Raw genomic sequence first — 22,554 nt, 5'->3', positions numbered from 1 at the left:
ATTTTCATGTGTATAGGTACGTATTTTTCCACGTGTGTATGTACATACCTGTGCGCATGTCATTATGTCTAAATTCCTCAGCTTGCTTTTCTAGTCATATAACATTGGTAGGGACAGATAGAGAACAGAGTAAGAAGGAAAAGAAAAGTAGACAATTGCTGAGACAAAAAAAAAAGTGGACAATTGCTAAGACAGAGGAAACAGTTCCTTAGCTTAGACACCAACAGGGTAAGGAAGATGGACTATTCTGGGCTACTACTAAAGCAGAACTAGACAAGATTGTAGTTAGAAAGGTTTGACATTCAGGCACTGCTCAACTCCTAAGACCCCTGCACATGGCTTGATCAATAGGAACTTTTTTTTTTTGTTTTTTTTTGTTTTGGCCGGGGCTGGGTTTGAACCTGCCACCTCTGGCATATGGGACCGGCGCCCTACCCCTTGAGCCACAGGCGCCGCCCCGATCAATAGGAACTTTTTAAAGAAGAAACTAGTCAGCATCCTATGATTAATCAATGCCCTGTTAATATCTTAGAGACTTTCTAAAGGAGAAGTCAGTTAAGAATAGTGTGGAGTCATCTTGACCAAGACTCTACATGAAAGAAATGCATAAATATGAGTTAAGAAATGCATAAACATTTCAAGGGGGCGGAGCAAAGTTAGGAATTGGGGAATAAATACAAGGGAAAAAATTTGTAAGGGGTCCCTCCTTATTTGCGAGGAGGAGACCCACACCTTCCTCTCAGGTGTGTTCCATCTGCTTATAAACTTAAATGTGTTTATACACTTAAAAGAGTTCAACTCCCCTGTTAGATTGCCACCATTGCCTGACGTTGTCTTTTTGCTCTGGTTCTGCTGCTGTTATTTGGGTTCCCCTTTTTGTGCTGGTGGAGTCAAAGTGCTTTGGGACTCTGGAGACTGCTTGCTAGGAGCACCCAGAGAAAGCCCAAACTGGGGCTGGGGTCTTCATAGCCCCCTGACAATGTGGTGAGAACACCAGGCTTGTGATGGGTCAGACCTCAACTCGGGTCTCTCTTCCCAATTCCTGTCTATTTCACGGTAGGCAAATTACTTATGCTCTTTAAGGTTCAGTTTCTTCTTCTGTTAAATTGAGAGGTCATCCTCCCTCCATGGCATGTGATCTCAAGAGGCCACTCTGTCCCAGGCCAGTGTGCATCTGTTTTTTTTAGGGTGGAACAAGTCCCCAGGGGTGGGGATTGTGGGAACCAGCTAATATGTTGACCTGGGCTGGCTTCTGGATGTTTCTGTCTTGTAAGGAAAGCGGTTTGAGGGAAGGAGGCCTCTGGGGCCTGAGGTAGCACATGGCTGGGCTTGTTCTAGCACCCAGATGGAGATGGCACAGGTGTTCTGGTCCCCTGGGCCATTCAGGAGGCAGCTGGTCTTACACAGATGATCCAGCCCTTTGTAGCCTGAATGTTAACAGATATGTTTGTGAGAGAGAAGGGTAGGGCAGGAGGAATGGGAGGGAAGGAAAGGGAGGAGGGGGGGAGGGAGAGATGACAACATGGCAGTCTTGTGATAGAATAAGATGGAATAAGAAAGGAGCTCATGAAGAGCCATAAACTACTCATAGTTTATGAGTGACAGTCATCAGCCTGTCGCAGAACTAAGCTTCATTCACTGCTGGGGAAACCTATCATTCTCCTGGGGATTTCTCCGTGGCCCACCTCTGTCCCTGTGGGATGCCTTGTGCCATGAAATAGTTCCTTTGTCCTCATTCCCAGGTGTGTTTGGTCTGTCTGCAAATTCCAAGTGAGTGTATGTGTTGTTTTTTCACTCCTTCTCTAGGAGCAACCTAGTGCTGGTAGCAGATTTTGGCAGAGGCGTTAAAACCCTCGGGGATATCTCAGTTTAAAGTGGTAGAACTGCAGTGATACAGTGATGTTCCCATCATACCCCTTCCTGGTACTGGGAGGTGGGGTGTGCACTTCTGAAAGCTGCCTCTCTCGCCTCAGAGGGAAGGGCCTTTATATCCCACAGTTCTCTTCCTCCCTGGGGAAGGCTGCACATTTCTGGTTAGGGTGCCCTGTCTCCGGTGAGGGAAAAGGGAATTGATACTAATCTAAGCACTAGACCAGCACACGATGATTTCAGAATGCACTTAGGCTTTAGTGAATTATCATCAACTCTTTAAGGACAAGATCAATACAGATCTATAATGGCTAGCTCTCCATCCTGTTTTCTGTTTGAAGTAAAACCATGAAGCCTCCATCCAGACAATCAAGGCCCTATTTTATCCCTCCCTGCTATCATCACTAACCACCTGCACACAGACGTGGTGTGCGAAAGTAGTCTTGGAAATGGATGGACAGACCTTGAAAGGGCCTTTGGGCTCTGAAATGCAGTCCTGTCTGTGGCTGTTTGTAGTAAATCCAGTGAAATCTGTCCTAACGGTCTCTGATGCTGAGGGTAAGTTCTTCAGCAGCTCTGGAGATGAGCTTTGTCAGAAGTGCTTATTCTCACAGAGCCATGGGGAGGGTGCAGCAGACGATTAGCACCCTGGAGGCTGTGACATTGTCTTGTTTGCAGCTACTCTTCTAAGGAGTATGTTGTAAGCTTCAGTAGATTCTGAGTATATGAAAAACAGCCAGTCTTTCAGAATTCTGCTGCCCATATGTGCTGAATACATGAGCATATTCAATACATGCAATGCACATTCTTTCATAATGCAAATTGCAAAATAAACACACCAAAATCCTTGGGGTCTGTTCATGTTCTTTCTTGGTAAAAATATCTTTCCTTTTTATTTTTTACAAAACAGCACCAAGTGGGGATTGAACTTGTCTCCTAGTCCTGGTGCATTTAGCTGCTGTGGAAGTCTTGACTCCTGCTAGGTATTCAGAACTCAGTTCAGATGTCCCTTGCTTGGAGAAGATGTCAAGTTGTCCCCAACTACTCTATCTGACACAGCCTTCCTCCTGCACATCATTCTTTCTCTCATCTTGTTTTGGTGTCTTGCAAGCACTTAAAACTGAAATTATCTCATGTTGTTTGGGAGCTTATTATATGTTTCCTCCTACAAAGAGTCTAACTACATGGGAGGAGGACCAGGGTGCTGTTTTCACCACAGTCTTCCTGTGTCTGGCTCTGCACTAGATGTGTTCAGTGAATCAGGAAATTGCACCGGTGTGTGCTTTCCCTCTGCACCTGGGAAAGATTGGGTTGTTGCCTGCTGGGATGGTGTTCACATCCTCATTCATTTATTTGTTCATGTGGTCTCTAAACATTTACTGAGCAGCTGTAAGTGCTACAATACAAAGTCCCTTAAGAGGGACAAGTAAACAGGCCACTGTGATGATGAGTTAATGCCTACCTAGAGGGACACACAGGTCTGGTCTCTGCTGTGACTGCTTCCTGAGGGCCCCTGACCCAGCAAGGGTGGGTCAGAGAAGGCTCCTGCAGGAGATGACCCTTGTGCTGGGACATTCCCTGTCTGGAGCTCTTCTGGAATGAGTCCTCTGCCAACCAGGGGTAAGCCTGCTGCCCTAAAGACTTCTCACTTCTGATCTTAGTCACTCAATTGCTTCAAACTCTGTGGCTTTTTTTTCTTAGAATTGAATTCTTTCAGAAAAGTACTGGAGTCTGATTCAAACCACAGGTGATCCAGTGTGTTGTGTGTCACTTGCCACAACTTGACTCTCAAAGTCATGTGTGGGAGAGAGAACCCCGGCTGCTTCCCCAGCTCCTCTTAGTATGAAAAGCTAAAGTTCTTCATTCAAAAACTGCCCTCCCCTTATGGGGGAGGTCAGAGTTGAGGACAAGCTCTCAGGGATGAGAGAGCAGGGCCTGTGGTGGGGGTGGATTGGTTTTCATCTCGTCAGTAATCCTAGGTGGTCTTCACGGCCTTTCTTGAAGTTTTCCAGCATTTTCCAGGCTACTCAGTTGTAGTATACAGCAGTTCAAGTCCATTGTACCTTGAAAGTTTTCTTTGAAAGAAAAGTGCCCCTCACAAACATCGCCTTCCCTCCCCAATCACTCTGCAAGGTGACATTTGCATTGAAGTTGATCCAGTTTCCTATTGGTGGTCCATTATCTCATCACCTATGGAAAATGGGGCTTTAGGATATTGCTCCTGAACATCCAGGCCCATAGCCAGCTCACGGGGGCATGTGTGTGTGGTGTGTTTATAGCCAGGCATGTTATGTGTGTTTGTTTTGAACTTAGGCTGAAAAGTTCATCAGTTCATGCCCACTCTCATCATTGTTCCCCTTGGCCCATCTATTGATTGATTTCATTTCCCTTTCTCCATTATTCTGTATTTCCATTCCTAAACGCAACAACTGGGTTCATATATATATCTGTTTTTACATATATAAAATGTAAAATCATTATAAGATGATTAACATTGTTCTGTGTGTATATACTTTTAAATTCCATAAGTTAAATGGGGCTGTAGAATGAATTTTATGGGCTCAGACCACCTCTTTTAAGATCCGTGTTTCTGGGTACACATCTATTTTGTTGCTTTTCACTGCTACAGAGTGTCCTATGGGATGTGACTCTCATGTTTTGCTTCTCTGTCCCACCAACAGTGAACTCCCAAGTTGCTTCCAACTCTGATTATCATGATCAAAGCTATGATAAAAACAAAAAACAAATTTAAAAAACTCTGGACATACCCTTTTTGGTCCCCAGAGTTTATTTAGGATACATGCCGAGAAGTGGGAGTGCTGGTCATAATATTTGACTAAATACTCCCACCCTGAATGCAAATTAATACCTTCCTTTTGGAAAGAGATATGGAGAACACTTAGAGATCTAAAAATAGATCTGCCATTCAATCCTGTAATCCCTCTACTGGGCATATACCCAGAAGACCAAAAATCACATCATAACAAAGATATTTGTTCCAGAATGTTTATTGCAGCCCAATTCATAATTGCTAAGTCATGGAAAAAGCCCAAGTGCCCATCAATCCACGAATGGATTAATAAATTGTGGTATATGTACACCATGGAATATTATGCAGCCTTAAAGAAAGATGGAGACTTTACCTCTTTCATGTTTACATGGATGGAGCTGGAACATATTCTTCTTAGTAAAGTATCTCAAGCATGGAAGAGAAAGTACCAATGTACTCAGCCCTACTATGAAACTAATTTAGGGTTTTCACATGAAAGCTATAACCCAGTCACAACCTAAGAATAGGGGGAAGGGGGAAGGGAGGGGAGGGAGGGGGGAGGCGGGTAGAGGGAAGGGGATTGGTGGGATTACACCAGCGGTGCATCTTACAAGGGTATATGTGAAACTTGGTAAATGTAGAATGTAAGTGTCTTGGCACAGTAACTGAGAGAATGCCAGGAAGACTATGTTAACCAGTGTGATGAAAGTGTGTCAAACAGTCTGTGAAGCTAGTGAATGATGCCCCATGATCGTATCAATGTACACAGCTATGATTTAATAAAAAATAAAAAAAATAAAAATAAATAAATACTCCCACCCTGCTCTCTAGAAGAACAACATGTATCTGGGGGATCCCCCAGCAGTGGACAAGTGTTTTCATTTCCTCGTGTCTCTGCCAATTTCCTAGTTTGGGGCCAATGTTATAAAGTGTCGTCATGTTTTGGTTTGCAGACCTCTGATTGCTAATGAGTTCGAGTCCATTGCGTTTCTCCTTCTGTGGATTGTCTGTTCATATCCTTTGACTATTTCTCTGCTGGACATCTGCCTGTTGATGTTCAGGAATTTCTTCTTTACTTTAGATATTAGTCCTTGTCAGCTTTAGATTTTTCAAAATATTCTTTCAATTTGTCTTCTGTTACTTTGACTGTGATGTCCTTTAATAAGAAAAAATATTTGAATTTTGATGTGATCAAATTAATCAACTTTCCCTTGTGATTGATAATATTTTGGGTTTCATCTTAATATGACCCGTAGCCTCTTTTTTTTGTTGTACCACTTCTTGGCTCTGGTATCAAGGTGATACCGGCTTTTTAGAATGACTTGGGGTGAATTCCCTTCTTATTAATGTAGTGGAATAATGTCTGCCTTCTGGATATTGAACTATAGTTTTCTTTTTTTGAAGAACTCTGTAATTTGAATATTGCTGAGAAGCTTTAAAAAACTTTGCTTTCTTTCTGGGTTTGTCCTTTTGTTGCCATTAAGTGGTTTTCATCTCATTAGCAAGCAGAGGTGGGACAGTAGGTATAAATTATAGAGCTGGATGTGATTTTTCACCTGGCTCCAGGCATGCAGATTTTTATCTACTCCTGGAATACTGATTTTTATCTACTCCAGGCGTAAAGATTTTTATTTACTTTGGGTTCTTCTAATACAGTTTTTCTACCATGTTCAGTCTACTCTTCTGGGCTGTAGCCTTTATTTCCGTCTGGGCTACTTGCTTCTGGCTCATTGTCCTTAGCAAGCTTATGGAATCAGTAGAAAGCATGACCTCTGCCAATATCACTGTTGCTGCTCTGGGATGTGATCGACACACCCACCTCCGCTCAGCCCTCGGGATGCTGAGATGTGTAGGCATTTTTCCTTTGTATTCTCAAAGATCCTTTGTAGGTGCCCTATGTTTGAATCCAGCCACAAGCTTACTTTACTAGGCTTTTCCATACTTAGATATACAAAGGCTGTCCAGAAAGTAACCAGCCACACGCATCTCTATTTTTCATATTACATGGCTGGATACTTCCTAGAGAGCCCTTGTATACTCTTAAAGTTGAACAGGAATCCATTTGTTTTTAAGTGTAATTCCCTCGGGTTCTTTCATGTTGTGATTTTGCATCATATAAGCCACACCTGCACAAACCTTAGGCAGCCCCAGCCAGGGAATTCCTGGGCTCAGAGGATATGCATGTATCAGCTGTGGAAAAGAACCTTGACGAAAGTCTACTAGTTTCCAACTAGAGTTGGTAACCCCATCCTGTTCTGGGGAGCACTTGACAGGAATTATTGGGCGGCATTACAATTTTTTCTTAGTTTAAAGTTGTTTTCATTGACAAACACCATAGAACATGGTGTTTTGAGACACGTATGCATTGTGACGTGGCTACATTGAGCTGACCAACATGCATTATCATACATACTTACCTTCTTTTTTTTGTTTGATTTGGTGGTCATGCTTCAAATCTACCCTCTTAGGGATTGTCAAATAGGTAATACATTGTTTCTAATGTTTTATAGTAGATCTCTTGAATGTATTTCTTTTGTCTAACTGAAATTTTATATCCTTTGATAAACTCCCAGAGAAGGCAGTTTTGATAGCCATGGTGACTGATGTGTGGATATGCTACTAGCATTTAGTGTCCAAAAGATAGAGTTACTAAATGTCCAATAATTCCTTGGAAAATATAAAATAATAAAATTGTTCAGTCTATAAGATGTCAATAGTGCCCCCATAGGGAAACAATGTTTTAAATTCCTGTATTATAAGGGAAAAGGAGACCCAGAGAAGGTTCTCCAGTGCCCAAGTTCACACAGCTAAATCTAAACTGGAATTGAGCTTCTAGACATGCAGACTTGTTCTTTCCATGGTACTAATACATTTTGTTGGCTGAGCGTATTCCAACTTCTTTCTGATTGCAGGAGACGTTCCATAGGCACCCTGCTCATGTTATTGTTTTTAATCTTTCTCTTTATTTTTTCCTTGTTACAGCTGAGCTTGGTGATTATGATCCTGACGAGCATCCCGAGAATTACATCAGTGAGTTTGAGATTTTCCCTAAGCAGTCACAGAAACTGGAAAGGAAAATAATGGAAATTCACAAAAGTGAACTCAGGTAATAATGGGTAGACATTTGTGATATTGATAAAGGGGAGAAAGTGTCCTCCCTGTAGGGAGCATATAAGTTGTGTTGCGAAGGAGACATATTTGTACTGTATGGGCAGGCTGTTTCAGGTGGCAGTATTTTTGGGCATTGGCAAGGACACACCGGTAACACTATCAATAGTGTGTGGTCCCTGGGGTGGCTGTTTATGAACCATCAGTAGTTATTAGAGACATATATTTTCTTACACATATGGGTTTCTAACTAACCTGAGTTTCTTTCTTTTTTTTTTTTTTATTGTTGGGGATTCGTTGTGGGTACACAGAACCAGGTTACATTGATTGTTTTTGTTAGATAAGGACCCTCTTGTGTTGGTGTTCCACCTCCAAAGGTGTACCACACCCCCTGACTCTCCACCCGCTCCCTCCTTCCCTTTCTCTGCTCTCCCCCACCCACACTGTGTACTAGGACCTTAATTGTCCTCACATCAGAATTGAGTACATAGGATTCTTATTTCTCCATTCTTGTGATGCTTTACTAAGAATAATGTGCTCCACATCCATCCAGGTTAATACAAAGGATGTGAAGTCTCCAACTTAGTGGCTGAATAGTATTCCATGGTATGCACATACCATAGCTTGTTAATCCATTCCTGGGTTGGCGGGCATTTAGGCTGTTTCCACATTTTGGTGATTGTAAATTGAGTTGTAATGAACAGCCTAGTGCAATTGTCCTTGTGGTGAAAGGATTTTTTTTTCCTTCTGGGTAGATGCCCAGTAATGGGGTTGCAGGATCAAATGGGAGGTCTAGCTTGAGTTCTTTGAGGTTCTCTACACTGCCTTCCAAAAAGGTCATATTAGTTTGCAGTCTCACCAGCAGTGTAAAAGTGTTCCCTCCTCTCCACATCCATGCCAGCATCTGCAGTTTTGAGACTTTGTGATGTGGGCCATTCTCACTGGGGTTAGATGATATCTCAGGGTGGTTTTGATTTGTATTTCTCTAATAATTAGGGCTGATGAACATTTTTCCATATGTTTGTTAGCTATTCGTCTGTGTTCTTTAGAGAAGGTTCTATTCATCTCTCTTGCCCAGCGATCTAAGGAATTGTTGGCTCTTTTTATGTTTATTAATTTGAGTTCTGTGTAGATCCTAGTTACCAAGCTTTTGTCTGAATCAAAATATGCAAATATCCTTTCCCATTGTGTAGGTTGTCTATTTGCTTTGGTTGTTGTCTTCTTAGCTGTACAGAATCTTTTCAGTTTCATTAAGTCCCATTTGTTTATTTTTGTTGTTGCAATTGCCACAGAAGTCTTCCTCATAAAGTCCTTCCCCAGGCCGATAGCTGGTAGTGTTTTGGGGATTTAATTGTTTCATGCCTTAGATTAAGGTCTTTTATCCATCTTGAACCAATTTTTGTGAGTGGAGAAAGGTGCAGGTCCAGTTTCAGTCTTTTACATGTGGATATCCAGACATTTAGAACTGAATAGAAAACCAGGAGGTGAAACAAAGATCTTACAGCCACCTAATCTTTGATAAAGCAAACAAGAATATACACCGGGGGAAAGAATTCCTATTCAATAAATGGTGCTGGGAGAACTGGATATCCAACCCGAGTTTCTGAAAGTGAAATTTAGAGTAAATAAGTAACTCTTTCTACTTTGAATTTTTCATTGTCTTTTCGCCTGCGCTGACCATTGCTAGAAGCATTGGCTCCAAGTAGAGTACTCCACTGACAAGGTTCCCTGTGCTGAGCCACTCTCAAGATGACAGATTTAGCGTCTTCTCCTCCCTTTCTCATCTATGATGCTTCAGGACAACAACCACAGAGCAGTAGTGGTAGGGCTGGCAAAACTGCATACGGTATTCACAATGCACTAGACACTGTTCTAAGCACTCTGAACATATTGACTGCTTTAATCTTGACAGCAACCTAGGAGACATTTTATTGATTATTCCTCTAATGCAGATGAGGGAACTGAGGCACAGAGTAGTTAAGCAACTCACCCAAGGTCACACGGGTAGTCATGGTCAAAGCCAGGGTTTGAATTCAAGGTGTGACCTTGGTCTAGTCTGTGCTCGTAAGCACCACATGATGCCTCCACTCTACTTATGCAATCAAATGAAGCATATGTGGGAATCATTGCCCATTTGGAATGCAGGTAACTCAGGCATTCTACTCTGTAAGCAGAAATTAGATACTGTGCACACTGCAGAAGAATTCTTTTTGATAATAATAGCAAGTATGGCAGTGTTATGACAAGTGTGGACGAAGAACTACAAGTGCCGAGATGTGTCCATTGTCTGGGTCTCTGGTAATCATAAAGAACATAGCGGTCCCTGGATTATGACTTCAGGAACAGATAACCGTCTCCATGTGAGGGAGTCCTTGAGCGCCCTGCTTTATGCAGGCGCTCCCCCTTCTGGTGAGTCAGAGAAACGTACATGTGAGGGCTTCAAGGTGTTAGCTTATTTCAGCTTGGAAATATTGTCTTTATTCTTAGAGATGATTAGACATCAAAACATCGTACCTGTTTCTGAAAGAAACGTATCCTCTATGTGGGAAGTTTTAGCATATTGTCTCCCAATGAAAATCTCTGTTGAAAATACATGAAATTCTCATTACTCTTTTGCCATTTTGGAGACAAGTGTGCTATAGGTAACCACAAAGTTCTAACATTCCTGCAGGGGGCTGTGGCACAGGAGGTCCTAGAGATCACGGGATAGGAATTCTTGGATGGAGGAGTCACATCCCCTGTTTGGATGGGTAGGAGATGGGAATGGAAAGGTCTTCTGTGACCCAAATTTGCAGGGCCTCAAGTGCTTGGCCCTTATGATGATGATAAACATCCATTGAGACTCAATGCATGCCTAAACATTGTGCCCGGCACTCTACCCAGGGCAACAGTTTTACCTGGATTATCCCATTCAGTCCTTCCAAACTCTTTTGGGTGGACAGTACTATTACTCCCAGCATGGGAAGAGGAACGGGCAAGCTGGAGTGATTAAAGAACTCGGGCTGGTTCGGCGCCTGTAGCTCAAGTGGCTAAGGCACTAGCCATGTACACCAGAGCTGGTGGGTTGGAATCCAGCTCGGGCCTGCCAAACAACAATGACAACTACAACCAAAAAATAGCCGGGCATTGTGGCAGGCACCTATACTCCCAGTTATTTGGGAGGCTGAGGCAAGAGAATCGCTTAAGCCCAGGAGTTTGAAGTTGCAGCGAGCTGTGAAGCCACGGCACTCTACCCAGGGCAACAGCTTAAGGCTCTGTCTCAAAAAAAAAGAACTTGGGCTGTCAGTGAACAGCAGGGTCAGAGCTTGAGCTCTGGGTTACCCAACACTGACACACATGATCTCACCCCTGTGCCAAGCTTTCCCTGTTGAAAGGGAATCAGTTGGTTGGCTGGACGTTTCACAGTGATCATCATGTGAGCAGTGTCTGAGGATGGAGACTTTGGTCAGGGGAAGAGCCGTCAGTAATTTCTACCCTCAGGCAAGAAAAGCCAAGGACCTGAAAAAGAATAGGAGTGAGGGAAATTGAAAGGAGAGAGTCCTAAGAGACATTGAGCAAGACCTGGTAGCTTACTGGATTTCCTGAGGAAATGAGTGAATCAAAGATTTCAGATTGTTTTAACACTCAAAAAGCTGTAAGTTGGACCCTGTGCCAGCACCTGGGTCTGTTGATATCCCTGAAAGTGGTCATCACGAGCTCAGGGAATATAGGGAGCTGATAGTCAGCCACAGTTTATTAGTCTCGGGGGTAAGTTCCGGGCATTCATCAAAGCTTCTGTTCTATGGCACGTGTCGTGATGCATGTTTGTAATGTCCAGAAAGCCCCTGCAGCGAGGTGGAAATTGTGATGAATGAAACTGCTGGGGATCATGTGACATTGCAAGAACAGCTTCCAGGGTTATTTTCTTGTCTATATTTGCTTGTTCTCCCAAAGTAGTCCTGGGTGTCAATCTGCATCAGTGCAGCAGAGAGAGATTTCAGGGCTGGAGGGAAGGCAGGGAGAGCAGAGGGAGAGGGACTTTCTCCAGTCAGATGGGACACCTGCTACAGAGGGCCTCCACCAGCCCTTAGCTCAGACATCAAGAAAGCCGTGTCCTTCCTCTATAGGGAATTGGGCCTTTGGTTGGATTGCTCTGCAGACCTGCCCGTGCCGGGAGGAGTCACAGGTGGATGAGACGGTGTGAGGCTGCACTGAGGCCTGGCCATCCTGTCCAGTTCTGTCTGGTGACTCTCCCACCAGCAAAAGGACAGAGCACAGCCATTAAGCTGATGCTCTGAAGACTTCCTGGGAGGATTCCAGCTGGTCTTTGTTGGGGTTTGAGGGGCCCAATAATCACCTTTTGGTTTTTGAACTAGTTGAGAAAGAAAACAAAATAGATGCTCAAACATTAGCAGAAACATTATTAACAGAAGCATTATTAGCAGAAATAATGATGAATTACAGTGAGATAAACACGTTCACCTGGGGAAGAGTGGTTTCCTAACCATCTCCTAGCCTTTTCCTTGATTGAAATCATTCTGCTCCTGTTCTCTCTGAGGAAGGGACAAAAGCCACCATTCTTGGGAGAAAATCAATCAGAGAGAAAGAAGCACTTCTCTTTCTGGGAGGATGAAACACATTGGTTAAAGGTGGAACCAAGATGGCCTGATAGGCCAGAATAAAAGAGCTCTGAGAGATGAGGGAGAGGGAGATGGAAAGGGGAGGGGGAAGAGGGACAGGGACAGGGAGAGACACTCTTTGGAGTTTTATGGTGCTCAAAAATAGAAGACCAAGATTTTAATAAGACTTCCTGTGAACTAAATTAGATGCCTTTAAACGTCCAAGAGATTGATGAGTGATGCATGCCAGGATTGAATTTTCTTTCTTAAATATGCTGTATTTTTGACACGCTAGAGGATAGGGTAGGGAAAAGTCACAGTTTTGCAAACATAATAGCATATTATAGTTATTCATTATCTATATATTAGCCAAGATAAGCTAGATTTTGCTGAGAAAACACCCCACAAAGCTCAGTGGCTTAAAACAAGAAAGGTTCCTTTTTGTTCTACTCTATGTCCACCAGAGGTCAGCTGGGGGAAGAGGGATCTGCTCATCATGGTCACTCAGGGAAGTAAAAAGCTTGAATTTTCCAGTTGTTGAGCCAAAAGGAAAAGAGAGCAGCTCTGGGAGGTCCTGCCTCAGCTTGGACGTGATACATATCAATTCCCCTTAGAGCTCTCTGGTCCAGACCAGTCCCACGGTCCTGCCCAGTTCTATTGGGTTCCCAGAAGATGGAGTTAGCTGAGACAGCTGGAAAGCAGCTCCTGATGACCTTCACAATCTCATCGACTGATAAGAGTTATTTTCCTTTTTTATCTAGACTATGTCTTTTTTTTTTTTTCCTGCGGTTTTTGGTTGGGGCTGGGTTTGAACCCACCTCTGGCATATGGGGCCAGCGCCCTATTCCTTTGAGCCACAGGCGCTGACCTAGACTATGTCTTTTTTAGAGAAGTTTAGGTTCACAGCAAAATTGAGAAGGTACAGAGAATTCCTTTATACCCCCTATCCCCACACATGTATCAGCCTCCCACATTAGCCATATCCCTTGCCAGATTGCTACTTATTACAACTGATGAACCTTCATTGATACATTATAATCACCCATATTCCATAGTTTACATTAGAGTTTAATCATGGCATAAACTCAATGGGTTCAGATAAACATATAGTGTAATACCATTATAATATCAATACCATGACAGTATTATATGAGTGAGTTTCATTGTCTTAAAAATCATGACTCCCTCTCCTAAACTCTTGGAAACTACTGATCTTTTTACTGTATCCATAATTTTTCCTTTTCCAGAATGTCATAGTTGTAATCATATGGTAATAGCCTTTTCAGATCGGCTTTTTTCGCTAAGTAATATACATTTAAGGGTTTTCTGTGTCTTTGTATTGCTTGATAGCTCATTTTTTTAGCACTGAATAATATTCCATTATCTGGATGTGATACAGTTCATTTTTCTATTCATCTACTGAAGGACATCTTGGTTGGTTCCAAGTTTGAGTGATTATGAATAAAGCTGCTACAAACATCGGTGCACAGGTTTTTATATGGACATAAGTTTGCAAATCCTTTCTGTAACTATCAAGGAGTATGATTGCTACATCATATGGTAATAATATGTTTGGTGTTGTAAGAAATCACCAAACTGTTTTCCAAGCAACTGTTCTATTTTGCATACCTACCAGCAATGAGTAAGAATTCCCGTTGCTCCATATCCTCACCAATGTTTGGTATTGTCGGTGTTTTGAATTTTGGCTATTTGAGTTTTATTCAGAAAGATTTTTAGGCAGCCATTTTTGGGCCTCTTCATATCATGTGAACTACAGGACAGGGAGACAGATCATTTACATTATTGAATAGATATCTGCTAAAATCCACTGAGGCAGAATGATTCTTCTAGATAAGCATAATTTTTTTTTTTTTTTTTTTTGCCTTCTAGGCTATGCAGTCCCTATTATAGCTGCTAAGCTCTTTTTCCGGAGCAAAAGCAAATGTAGACAATTCATAAATGAGTGGGCCATGATTACATAAATCTTTGTTGACAAAACAGTGGCAGGTTCCAGATTTGAGTATGGGTCCTAGTTTGTTGATTTCTGTTCCAAACATGTGGCAGAGCAGGTCGGGACTAAATTTCCACTTCACTCTCTTGCCTATGTAGATTATTTAAAAGACATTTTGGAGCCATATTTTTTTCAAAACTATGTATGAAAAAGAATCTCTAAAATTACAAATTTTTAGACTTCATTTGGGTTTGATGCGCAGGGATGAGGTCCTATTCCTGAGACTGATGCAGTAAAAGGTTATTCTTCCTTCTGAGGCCCCCTGGTGGCTGGGGGAAGCTGTTGCTGCAATCCCTGGGGATTTGACAATTCTGTTATTTTTTTTGGCTCTCTTGGTTTCTGTTTTTCACAATTTAAATCATGACCATCTGGGTTAAGAGGAAATTCCTGTTCAATCAGTTGAATGCCCAGAGTGGATCAAAGATCAAGAATAAAACTGATTTCACTATGAGGAACTCTGATGGACTTGTCTGGAGGTATTCCCTAGAATTTCAACTCAGCCTTTTCTTTTTAAATTTCAAAATATTAACAGGTACACATATTTTTGTTATGTGAATACCTTTTATAATACTTAAGTTGAGGCAATTAGTAAGCCCATCACCAGAATAACCCCAGAATTAACATGTCGCAGATTGGTAAGTTTTACCACTCGCATCTCCCACTTTCCCTTTTCTTTGTTTTCCAATGTCTTTTACATCTCTTTGTGCCCATAACTTAGTTCTCAATTATTAGTGAATATAAGTGGTGTTTGTTTTTTGATTCCTGAAATACTTCACTTAGGATAATGGTCTCTAGTTCTATCCAAGTTGCTGCAAAAGACATTATTTTCTTCCTTTTTATGGGCGAGAAGTACCCCATGGTACACATATGCCAATAGCACATTTTGTTAATCCACTCATGAATTGATGGGCACTTAGGTTGATTCCACATCTTTTCAATTGTGAATTATGCTGCAATAAACATTTGCATTCAGGGTTCTTTTTGATAAAATGACTGTTTTTCCACTATTCGATACCTAGTAGTGAGACTGCTAGATCAAATGGTAAGTCTACATTTATTTCTTTAGGAATCTCTGTACTGTTTTCCATAGAGGTTATACTAAATTGCAGTCCCACCAACAATGAATAACTGTTCCCTTCTCTCTGCATCCATGCCAGCATCTATCTTTTTTTTTTTTTGAGTTTTTAATAATGACCATTATGACAAAGGTAGCATGTTTTTCCATTATGGTTTTAATTTGCATTTCCCTGATGACCAGTGATATTGATAATTTTTTTCATATTTCTGGGCTATTTTTTCTCTTCTTTTGAAAAACTTGTTCATGTCTTTTGCTCACTTTTTAATGCAGTTGTTTGCTTTTCTGTTTCCGATTTGTTTGAGTTCTGTATAGGTTCTGGATATTAGCCTTTTGTTAGATGTATAATTTGAAAATATTTTCTCCCACTCTGTAGCTGTCTCTTTGCTCTGCTGATTCTGTCCTTTGCTGCATGGAAGCTTTTTAATTTAATCAAGTCCCCTTTATTTATTTTTGTTATTGCTGTATTTGCCATTCGTAGTTATAAATTCTTTGCCTTCTAAGCCAATGTCTAGAAGAGTTTTTCTTCTGTTTTTATTCTAGAACTTTTATGGTTCATACCTTACACTTACGTCTTTTATTCATCTTGAATTAATTTTTGTATGTGGTGAGAGATAGGGGTCCTGTCTTAATCGTCTGCATGTGTCAATCAAATTTTCCCAGCACCATTTACTGGCAGGGCTCCCTTTCCCTGCTTTGTTAAAGACCAGTTGGCTGTAGGTAGGTGGGCTCGTTGCTGGGTTTTCTCTCTTCTGTTCCTCTGGATGTCGCTACTTTTATAGTAGTGCCCTAGTGTTTTGGTCACTATAGCCTTGTAGTATAATTTGAAGTCAAGTAATGTGATACCTCCAGATTTGTTCTTTTTCCTTCAGATTTCCTTTGGCTATTTGGGCTCTTTCTTTTTCTTTCTTGTTCTTGTTCCAAATGAAGTGTAGAATTATTTTTTTCTAAATCTGTGAAATACGACCTTGGTAATTGATGGGAATTATATTGAGTCTGTAAATCACTTTGGGTGGTACAGACATTTTAACAATGTTGATTTTACCATCCCATGAGCATATTTTTCCATTTGTTCACATCAGCCATAATTTCTTTCATCCGTGTTTTATAGTTCTCCTTGTAGAGATCTTTAACCACCTTGGTTTAGTATATTCCTAGGTATTTTATTTCATTCTTTGTATCTATTATAAATGACTTATAGCTGTTGTAAGTGGTATTGAGTCCTTGATTTGACTGTCAGATTGACTGCCACTAGAATAAAGAAATGCTACTGATTTGTGTATGCTGATTTTGTAATCCCGAATCCCGATTTTGGATGCTTGCATGATGGTTTTCATTCAGTTCAAAAAATCTTTTGATTTCCATATTAATTTCATCGTTGACCCAAGTATCATTCAGCATCTGGTTGTTTAGAGTTGAGAGTTCCTCCTGGAGTCGATTTCTAGTTTTACTCTAGTAAGTGTTCTGTGTAAGAAGACTGAAAATGGAAACTTAATCCCTTTTGGATAGAAGGGTCTCTGCTGAGAGGTCTGCTTAGTCTGATGGAGTAAGTAACTTGTTGGTTTTATCTCACAGCTTGTAGTATTTTCTCCTTCACTTCAGCTTTGGTCAAGGTGAAGACTGTATGTCTTGGTGATATTCTATTTGCTATGAATCTTCCAGGCATTCAATGACCTTCTTGTTTCTGGATATCTTCCTCTATACTCTCAAATAGGTTTTACTATTGCCTTTTCTTCTTCTCCCTTAGGGATACCTGGAATTTTTACATCAGTTTGCCTTGTACGATCCATATTTCTCTCAGTGATTGTTCATTCTTCATTGTTCCTTTTGAAATATTTTTTACTGAGTTATTTTGAAACCTTTTTGTTTCTTTGTGATAGGTTTCTACCATCTCCTCAATGCCATTCATCTTACTGTCTGTAATCTGAATTCCACATCTGTCATCCCGACAATTTCCTTTTGGTTTGAGCTCATTAGTGGAGAGCTACGTGTATTCTGATACTTTTGTGGTGGTGAGATAGCCTGTTCTTTCATGTTGCTAGATTTTTTTTATGGTAGTGCCTTCTCATCTTCTCATCTAGGGCCACATTTCTCAGCTCAAAACAGACAGCAGATGTGGTGCACCTGTTCTCTGCTGAGACCTCTGTTGCTCAGTGAGGATACGGATGGGTCCCGCGTGGTGTGCTCACCTCCTACTCCAGAAGCTTGTTTGGGCAGGACAGGGGCAGATGTACTGTGAGCCTTTAACACAGCTGCTCTGCTGCACCTCCCCTATTCTCCCGTGGTTGTCAGTGGGCCACTGTGGTAGGCCTGGCCCCTGAGGGCATATGAAGAAGGTCCACTGCACACATCACACATGCTTGCAGGCCTGGGCAGCCAAGGTGCCAGGCATGTAGGCTGGGTGAGGTTCACACAGGGTGCAGTGGAAGGCTTAACAGGTGCTCATGGCACAGTGGCCCTGTATACCCACTGGGCATGTGGCAGACTGACCTTCTGTTTGGAGCAGGTCAACAAGTCACAGCTCATATGAGGGGTGGAGTAGAGCCCAGAGTGGACCCACAGGGCAGGGCTCTAACTCAGGATAGATCATCCCTGTAGAGTGTGGCATTCAAGCATGCAGGCCAGGGCAGTTTCAGGGTGGGACTCATAGGCAGAGCAGGGCATACTGGGTGTGTACCCAGGGAGCCTGTGCAGGACAGTGCAGGTCCATGGTGTGCGGACTGCCCAGGCCCAAAGGCCACAACTGCTTTGAGTTTGTACTGCTTGGTGCCTTTAGGGCAGTAGTGGCAGCAGTCTAGTGGGTCTTCAGCATTGGGCAGTTGGTGCTATGGGAACACACTCTGCCTGGGTTCCATGGAAAGTGTGGTTGAGCAGCATCACTCAGGCTTCAGCAGTGGGTGCCTAGCCCTTGGTTTCTTGCTCTGCCCAGGGAGGGCCTCCAGTGGTGGCAGCAGTGGTGCCTGGGTGCAGGTCACCTGCTCATGGGGTGCATGTGCGTGCCAGGATTCCCCACTCCCTCCCTGCCTGGCACAGGGAAGGAGGAAGCTGCAGTCACAGATCTTATGGCTGGGGCAAAGTAGCATTCTGGGATTGGGCTGTTACACTGGTCCCCTCCTCAGTGCCCAGGGCTCACAACCCACTATCTCTTCTCTTCAGGGCAATGCCGCTGCACAGCCTCTAGTCTGGTCTCTGTGTCGGTGGCAGTGGGGGGACCTCACTGCCTTCTGGGGTGTAGTCCCCTCAGGGGAAGTGTGGATTCTGGGCTTTTCTTCTAATCCCTTTCCCATGCATGGGCACCTTTCCTAATAACCTCCAGTTCCGCTGAACAACTCGTCCCACTTCCATCTTCTTCACTTTACTCCTGCCTTCTCTCCCTGGATTCCCAGAGCTCTCACTCAGATGATTGACTCAAAAGTGGGTTTCTACTCACCATTTTCCATCCTTTCCATGAGAGTGGCTTTGTACAGGCTGCTTCTAGCCCGCCACCGTGGCCTGCCTCTTTCCGCCAGTCTTACCTGCCTTTTATCACCATTTCATCAGGTTTGCGTTACTTTCACTCATGGGTCATCTGCTTTTCAATATTCGAAAAGCTCAACTGGCAGTAAAGTAGTTTTGATGAAGTATGTTCCTTGCCCTTAAGAAGCAGAAAAATAATCCAGTTAGCCACCACTGTGATGGTCCAGTGTGGCAAGGGTTGTGTGGGAAGTGATGATGATGCGGCACCTCTACACAGAGTAATCGTCTCTATTTCTCAAGATTCACATTCTTTGTAAATCATGTGCCGTGGCTTCCTGGTGGGGAGTTATAGTTTAAATACGTCTGGCTTTCTAGAGATAAATGCCCTGACAGAAGGAGCATCCTCTACCCGTGCTTCTGAAGAATAGGTCACAAGGGCCCTCTTAAGAAATGCTTTTGTCAGTTTTGAGAAGAGTGTTTATTGTGTAAAAGGCAGATGGGAAATGTCCAATTATTTTACAACCTCAATCGTTCTCAAGATGCACTTTCTGTTATCTCTATTGCCTCTGCCTGTATCCCACTCTTTCCCAAGTCCCTTCCAAATCCCTAACATCTCTCCTCCTAATAGGGTATCAAATCCGTTTGCATTTTCTGTTACTGTCTGGTATAATACCCTTTTGAGAAATGGGAAGATGGAACCATTTGGCATCAAATGTTTTTCCTGTAAAAACTAAATCCTTGCATAATGTGTCCTAGAGTCAGGGACATTTCTAGAGATGGATGGGCCAGGGACAAGTGGTGGGCACATCCCAGCCATTAGCATTTTTTATACAGGTGAAATCTGGCTCAAGTGTTGTGAAGGGGGAAAGAGCAATGTTACCAAAATGCAACATGGCTTTGAAGAAGGGGTTATACTGAAGGTGGGCACTAGTCATTACTTATTACATTCTCTGATTACCATATGACATAATATTTTAACTTATGCATAGGGTCAAAGACTCTTGGAACTTTGAATAAGACTATAACAATGCATTTATTCATCTACACTTCTTTCCATCCATCCATCCATCTATTCATCCATCCTTCCTTCCATCCACCCATAATTCATCCAGACACCCAGGCATCTTTTTGTCCATCCAGTCATACAACAAACATTTACTGAAGGGTGGCTTTGCATGGGCCATGTGAAGTGGCCTCGCCCAGATTTTCCACTGCTCTATCACCAAGCTGGGATCCCCTTCATCATTCACGCTCCCTCCTGGCCTCATGCTTTGAAAGATGTTATTTAAATAATGATAGTCATGAAGCAACAATTAATTTGCTTCCAATTTTTGTTAGTCAAAGACAGCTACAACTGCCCTTCTAAACCTTTGACTCTCAAGGCGTCACTCAGCCAACAGCAAAGACATTCAACATCCACTTGCTACACTTGAAGGAGCTTTGGAGTCTAAGGCAAGGGTTATACATGAAAGTCCTCAGTCTACACAATGACCCAGATGTATGTACTTTAGGCCAAATAATAGTTTTAAAAAAATGGAATCAAGTGGCAAATAGGTCCAGCTTTACTTGCAACTAGGGGATCTGATCCCATTGTGCTTTGACTTCTGTGTGGCAACACTCAGCAGCAGTGCCTCTTTTTTGATGGCTTAAATCCATATAAATTTATTCTCTAACAGTTCTGAAGGGTGCCAGAAGTCTGAAATCAAAGTATCATCAGGCCACACTCTCTCTTAAGGCTCTAGCAGACAACCCTTCCTTACCTCTTCCCGCTTGTGGTAAGCGGTACCTCTCTAATAAAAGAGTTATTTGCTTCTGGAATTGCCATCCTCCCTGCTCAGCCAATTCACCTTTTTGCCTTCATTGGTATTGTGTTCACAGCCATCATCTTTTACAGATAAGGAAATACAGTTCTGCGAAATCAACTTATCCAAGGCTACACAATTCGGGAGCAGTAGAACTTAACCTGAAGTCTGACTTTTCATGCATGGTGCTCCAATCTCTCTCCTGTAAGCCTGTCTCCGTGTGGCCCCAGGGTGTCACTGCTATCTCCCTCACAGCATGGCAATTTACCCAAATTTGCACTGTTTTATCTGATGTTATGCATAGAGATGGTCCCTAATGATCCCAAGGAGGTTTGAAAGAGGTACTGTCTCTCTGTAAGTGAAAAAATTGGGATGGCAGACTGGGGATGTTCCCTTCCTTTCTATTCAGGATGTAGAAAGACATGAGATGTGATTTCTCCTAACACCCAAATAAAACCAACTGGCTGGAAAAACAACAAAATCATATTTTGCAAACCCATCTGAGAGCTGAGAATGCAACGAAACCTAAACTTACTAAAATATAGAGCATTTTTTCCCTGGAGAAGGGAGACCCACAGTTGTTTGCACTTCTGCTGGAGTGATGGGAGGAGGAGGAACATGCCATAGGTGGGGGCGAGGGGCAGCTAGCCAGACCTTTCACCACCAGGAAGTACAGTCCCTCTGATGCACCCCAGACCTTTAGCCAGGGAAGTGCAACCTTTGCTGAAACGGCAGGAGAAAGACCTTCTGATGTCCAGAGAGCCAGGGGTGAGACTGAAGAGCACAGGGGTCTCCCGGCAGCCCCAAAGTCTGCAGCCATGCTGTAAAGCACAGATGACTCTTCCAGAGTCTCACAGGTGCTAAGGTAAGATCTGAGGGCATTCCCAAACATTGGAAGCCAGTGGTGAGGAAAATATCAAACCTAACCTAAGTGAAGTTGCAACCGAGTTGCAGCAAAACATAATCTAACTCCAATTGAGGATTCTACTTTTCAGAGCTAGAAGACCAACATAATGAGTTTGATTCTGGAGCTTATAGGCACAAATGGGTCAGAGGGAACCAAACTCACCCTGTTCCCTGACACTTGTACTCTGAAAAGTCCACGTGATTGCTGGCGAGAGTCTCACCTCATTCCATAATTAATGTCCACTAATGGTTTGCATTTGCTCTTGGGATGCTTTATGCTTTTGACTCCATGTAATGATCTGCTAAAGGAAGATCATTAAAAGAGAGATGGTTCCTCTTTGGTCAAAAGTATGCAAAACTTGCAGAAGGGAGATATATAGCTCAACACATAATTACTTGACCTCACCTAATTTATTAGAAAAGTCTATCTTTGGAGAATTGTTAGCTCTTAAAAAGAATTCAACTCATCACTGGTCTTTACCTCTAAACGTCTCATTAGAGACACTGTTAATCTGAGCAGAACATTTCCTGGTGTAAGATTTAAAGAATAGAAAATGATTATTTTCCATTATCAGGTTTTTTGCCAGAAACAAATGCCCAGTGGAAGATTTAAGAGGAAAAAAAATTCTGTTTAATTGGTCTTAGTGACTTCCTGAAAAATGGGTCATTGAGTGGTTTCTTCTTCCATGAGGTGGGGGTCTCAGGAGCGTCAGTGCTATTGGGGTCCCTGCCTTTTCTCTTTTGGTTTTGATCCTTTTGCCTTCTCTGAGTATTTGCAGTTAGTTTTTCCCGTGTGTGACTTTTCCCATTAAGTCTTTTAAATGCTTAGCTAGTGGAGGTCTGCAGTCAAACCCAAGATGAATGAGGCCAGCTTGAGGATTTTTATTTTGACGATGTACTGTCGCTTTGTCATAGATATATCTCAGCGTCCTTCCTGCCTCTTACCCCGGCATAGCATT

General features: G+C 42.5%; 1 protein-coding gene across 3 annotated transcripts in view; it reads left to right on the top strand.

Moving 5' to 3' along the window:
- Positions 1-22,554, top strand: part of FRMD3 (FERM domain containing 3) — a 293,188-nt gene that overhangs the window by 184,605 nt on the left and 86,029 nt on the right. For all 3 annotated transcript variants that reach the window (XR_008376912.1, XM_053576329.1, XM_053576319.1), the window contains exon 6: positions 7,622-7,745. Coding sequence is in view for 2 of the 3 variants with exons in the window: in XM_053576329.1 (XP_053432304.1) it covers positions 7,622-7,745 (124 nt within the window). In the remaining variant the exon portion in view is untranslated. The remainder of the gene's footprint in view (positions 1-7,621; positions 7,746-22,554) is intronic.

Source organism: Nycticebus coucang, chromosome 2 (genome assembly GCF_027406575.1).
Source record: "Nycticebus coucang isolate mNycCou1 chromosome 2, mNycCou1.pri, whole genome shotgun sequence".
Lineage (NCBI taxonomy): Eukaryota > Metazoa > Chordata > Mammalia > Primates > Lorisidae > Nycticebus > Nycticebus coucang.
This window is presented reverse-complemented; position numbering and strand designations above follow the sequence as displayed.